Source organism: Dendroctonus ponderosae, unplaced genomic scaffold, assembly GCF_020466585.1.
Source record: "Dendroctonus ponderosae isolate FM_Combo_2020 unplaced genomic scaffold, Dpon_F_20191213v2 Dpon_F_20191213_6, whole genome shotgun sequence".
In the NCBI taxonomy this organism is placed as follows: domain Eukaryota; kingdom Metazoa; phylum Arthropoda; class Insecta; order Coleoptera; family Curculionidae; genus Dendroctonus; species Dendroctonus ponderosae.
In genome coordinates this window covers 2,664,890-2,668,481 of record NW_026018814.1, presented here as the reverse complement: position 1 = coordinate 2,668,481, position 3,592 = coordinate 2,664,890, and the positions used below count along the sequence as shown (strand labels likewise).

At 41.7% G+C, this 3,592-nt stretch overlaps 2 protein-coding genes across 2 annotated transcripts in view; one reads left to right on the top strand and one right to left on the bottom strand.

Moving 5' to 3' along the window:
* LOC109536474 (nose resistant to fluoxetine protein 6) overlaps window positions 1–3,592 on the bottom strand; it is a gene marked incomplete in the record, with an annotated part of 8,988 nt that overhangs the window by 3,403 nt on the left and 1,993 nt on the right. Inside the window, 3 exon segments of the mRNA XM_048667532.1 lie at window positions 2,336–2,671; window positions 2,728–2,896; window positions 2,946–3,103. Of these exon segments, the coding sequence (XP_048523489.1) occupies window positions 2,336–2,671; window positions 2,728–2,896; window positions 2,946–3,103 (663 nt within the window).
* On the top strand, window positions 146–1,087 carry LOC109536475 (flavin reductase (NADPH)-like). The gene has a single exon (XM_048667533.1). The coding sequence runs from the start codon at window positions 367–369 to the stop codon at window positions 982–984; it is 618 nt and encodes a 205-aa protein (XP_048523490.1). The 5' UTR covers window positions 146–366; the 3' UTR covers window positions 985–1,087.

Below are 3,592 nucleotides of genomic sequence, written 5' to 3'. Positions count from 1 at the left end.
CACTCTGTACATTACAAAAATATTTTTAAAATGTGCACCCGATAGGCGTCTGTGGAATCATCAGATAATACTTTGCAAAAAACAAAGGGGCTAGCCGCAAACGTTCGTGCCGTATAGCGTGAATAACCCTGTACAGTAGTTAAGGACAAAAGAAATGTACATGTCGAAGAAAATTTGACCTGGCCCACTTTATGGTCGATTGCTTGAATGTGCCCGAATACTATCGAGCTGTATTGGGATCGCCTCAAAAGCTTAACTAAATTAAACGAATCCCACCAGAAATCTCCGAGCCTTATCAGTTGAACTTGGAAAACATACCGATTAAGTGCACGTTTTTCCGTCAAATTAACAGCGTCAAAGTTCATAATGGTGAAACACATAATCATTTTCGGATCTACTGGAGTGACTGGCCTTTGCGTGACTGCAGCAGCCTTAGAGCGCGGCCTTAAAATCAGAGCGTTTGTTCGAGACCCCACCCTGCTTCCAGAGCCTTTGCAGAAACGCGTGGAAATTGTAAAAGGCGATGTTTTAGATTATAGTGCAGTCTCAAATGGGGTAAAAGGAACTGAGGCTGTTGTTGTGGCCTTAGGCACGCGTTCTGATCCCAGCCCCACCACCGTTCTGAGCGATGGGCTTCGCAACATTATCTCGGCCATGAAAGAGGAAAATGTGGAAATTATTTCCGTGTGTCTTTCCGCGTTTCTGTTCTTCGACATCGAGTCGGGTTTGGTGCCGGATCGGCTGAAGGATCTAACGAAGGAACATCGGCGAATGTACGATGCTCTAAAAGTGTCCGATTTGAAGTATGTTGCCGTTTTCCCGCCGCACATTTCACCGGATCCGGCCACAGGATACATAGTTGCTCACGACATGTACATTTCCAGAAAAGTTTCCAAATATGACCTGGCGAATTTTTTGCTGGACTGTTTGGACCTGAAGGAGTATTACAAGTCAGTTATTGGAATCGCTTCAAAACGATATTAGACGCGAATGTATAAGCGAACTAGTAAGTGAAAATTTTCATTTAGGAAAAGTTTCATTTATAGAGCTTCAGCTTGATTTGGAATAGAATCTGTTTCTGGTTTTACTATTGAAACCCCCCCGGTATTAGCATTTCACTGCAATGGCAGTAAATGTCAACATTTGGTCATGAGCTGGAGCGGGTTCATAAATGACTTTGTGTCGCTCTGTCTATCACACAAGGAAGTCTATCTGTCCTTGTTAAAGGTCGTTTCTTTTTGAACGCCCTGACACACGTCATTTGAATGGCCGTTGTTCCCCCATCCGTTTATGAACCCGCTCCTGTGATGTTTCCGATACCATGGCCGTGTGATTTGTACCTTGGACGAATCCAAATTGAAAAATTGAATGAAAGTGAAAATTTTCTCAAAATGTCTTAAATTTCACATCATTTTCAGCTCACGGACGCGAGGAATGCATCGAAAGAAGTTTCAGATCCGAAATAATAGAGATTTTCGACACATTTTGATCGGTCACGATCTTTAGCCGACGATTTCTTCCTTATTATTGACTCAAACAGTTTATAAATGCATATTTGTGACCTTTTTACGTCGAAAAGAATCGATTGAGATAAAAAAACACGCATGTGAAATTTAGATTTTCGTCCGAAATTTTTCTAAGGGTGGAGGTCGATTTTGTGGCAAAAATGAAAATCTTCTCAAAATCCCTTAAATTTTAGTCGATCATTCGCAATCAAAGAATGCTCATTGAAATCGAAAAAGAATTGCACAATTAATCATCAACAGGTACCCATCCTTTGAGGTATTTGGCAATATTTGCCCATTCGGTGTTGCTTTATTATACGCGCCTTTATAACATTTATTTACACCTGAACAATCATCTATATTGGCGCGTCTGACATAACCTATTATTGAATAACTGCAACTTTCTCTTTTTGCCTTATCTCATACTGGCCGGGTGCTAAGATTGCTGCTATTGCATTGGTTACATTTGACCATTGAACAGTTACTTCAGGCTCATTATATTGTCTGACGCATTGCATGTGCGTTCAGCGTTATCATGCAATGCAAAAGAGATTCTTCGAATAAGGATGGTTGCGGAAGAAACACAAAACCTGGTAGAATTTGTGTGAATCAGTCGGTTTCTGCAAAATTTTCGATTTGAAGAATCGCGGTTCTCATGCCCTTGACTAGGAAAGAACGCGGAAAAATGCTCCCTCTTTAACTCATTTTCTGATTCTCTTGCAACCACCGTTTTAACCTGATGCGTCTCTTCAACTCGCGCAGGTATTCTATAGAAAAACTTACCAAACCACCACAGCCAGCAGCTGTTTGGACTCAAACACTCGACTTACCCAATTAACACTGACTTTATGTTGCCTCAATCTGTAAAACATATATCCGGCAATAATCCCCACAATATAAGGAGTGCTTCTGGCATGCGACTTAATATACGTGAGCAAAAAATCTGGATGCGACTTGGGGCTTCGGATGAAATCCAGGTAGAAAAATAAAACTGCCGGCCGTTGGTAGATGAAGACAATGATAAACGGGATGAGAATCGATGCGAGAAACACCAAGCCCAATAAAGCCAGTCCAGTTCTCTTCATTTTGTATATGAGGATTGTTAGGGCGAGGGCCAGGATGAAGTAGTGAAAGTCGCAGGACAAATACCAACTGTGAACCATGCACTGAAAAAAAAACAACGTTGGAAGAGTTCTGGGGATTTTTGGGTTTGATGGCATACCATGTGGTCAGCATTGACGTAGTTGCTGATGTAGAGTAAATTGGTCCACCAGTTCTTTCTGCAGTCCTGCACCTCTGGTGAAATTATTATTTTCCACATCGGACCAAATCCCACAAAGTCGAAGAAAGTCGCGCAGAAAAAAATGACGAAGGCGTAGAGCGGAGTCAATCTGAAACTTATGTTGCTAAACTCTGAAAGTTGGTTTTTGAGGCACTTACCGCATGTATCTCAAAATAATTACGTAGGCGGGGTTTAGGAACTTCTTCTCCCATTGGACTAGCAGGCAGTAGGTTACTAACAGCCCGCTCAGGATAAAGAAGGAATCAACAAATAGATCCCCATGGAAAAACAGCGTTCCAAAAAATGACCTATATTGCTGCAAAGACACCCTCATTAACAAGCAAAGCTTTTTTGCTGCAAATCCTCACCTCTTCCACGGTGTTAAAATTCAAAATACCGCTGCTCAAAAACGTGCCAAATCGATGATCGGTAATGATCATGCAAATGCAAAAAACCCTCATTCCATACAGCACTCTAAGGGCCGGATTCGACTCTTCGCCACGTCCCAGCTTGGGAAAGTTCTTTTTGATAGAGAAAGATATTAGCAGGCTTCTTAACGGTGATCCTAAATTGAACTTATTCAGTTAGGAGAGTCTGGTTGGGACTAAGTCCGCAAATTTGTCTGCGAGATTTTGTGTGTACAGTTTCAATGCAGCTGAACGAAGGAAAGAGTCTCGAAGGTTTTGTGAAACTTTGGAATTGGAAACAATATTGAAACTAATGGGTTTTTAGGCCGTCGTTCGGTAGAATTTCTTCTTGACGTTTCGCAAGCACGAGTGGCTTGCATCTTCAGAAGTGGTTTGCT

Bases quoted from the DNA above. Each gene is read 5' to 3' on its own strand.
- LOC109536475 (XM_048667533.1), top strand. From the start codon at position 367: ATGGTGAAACACATAATCATTTTCGGATCTACTGGAGTGACTGGCCTT.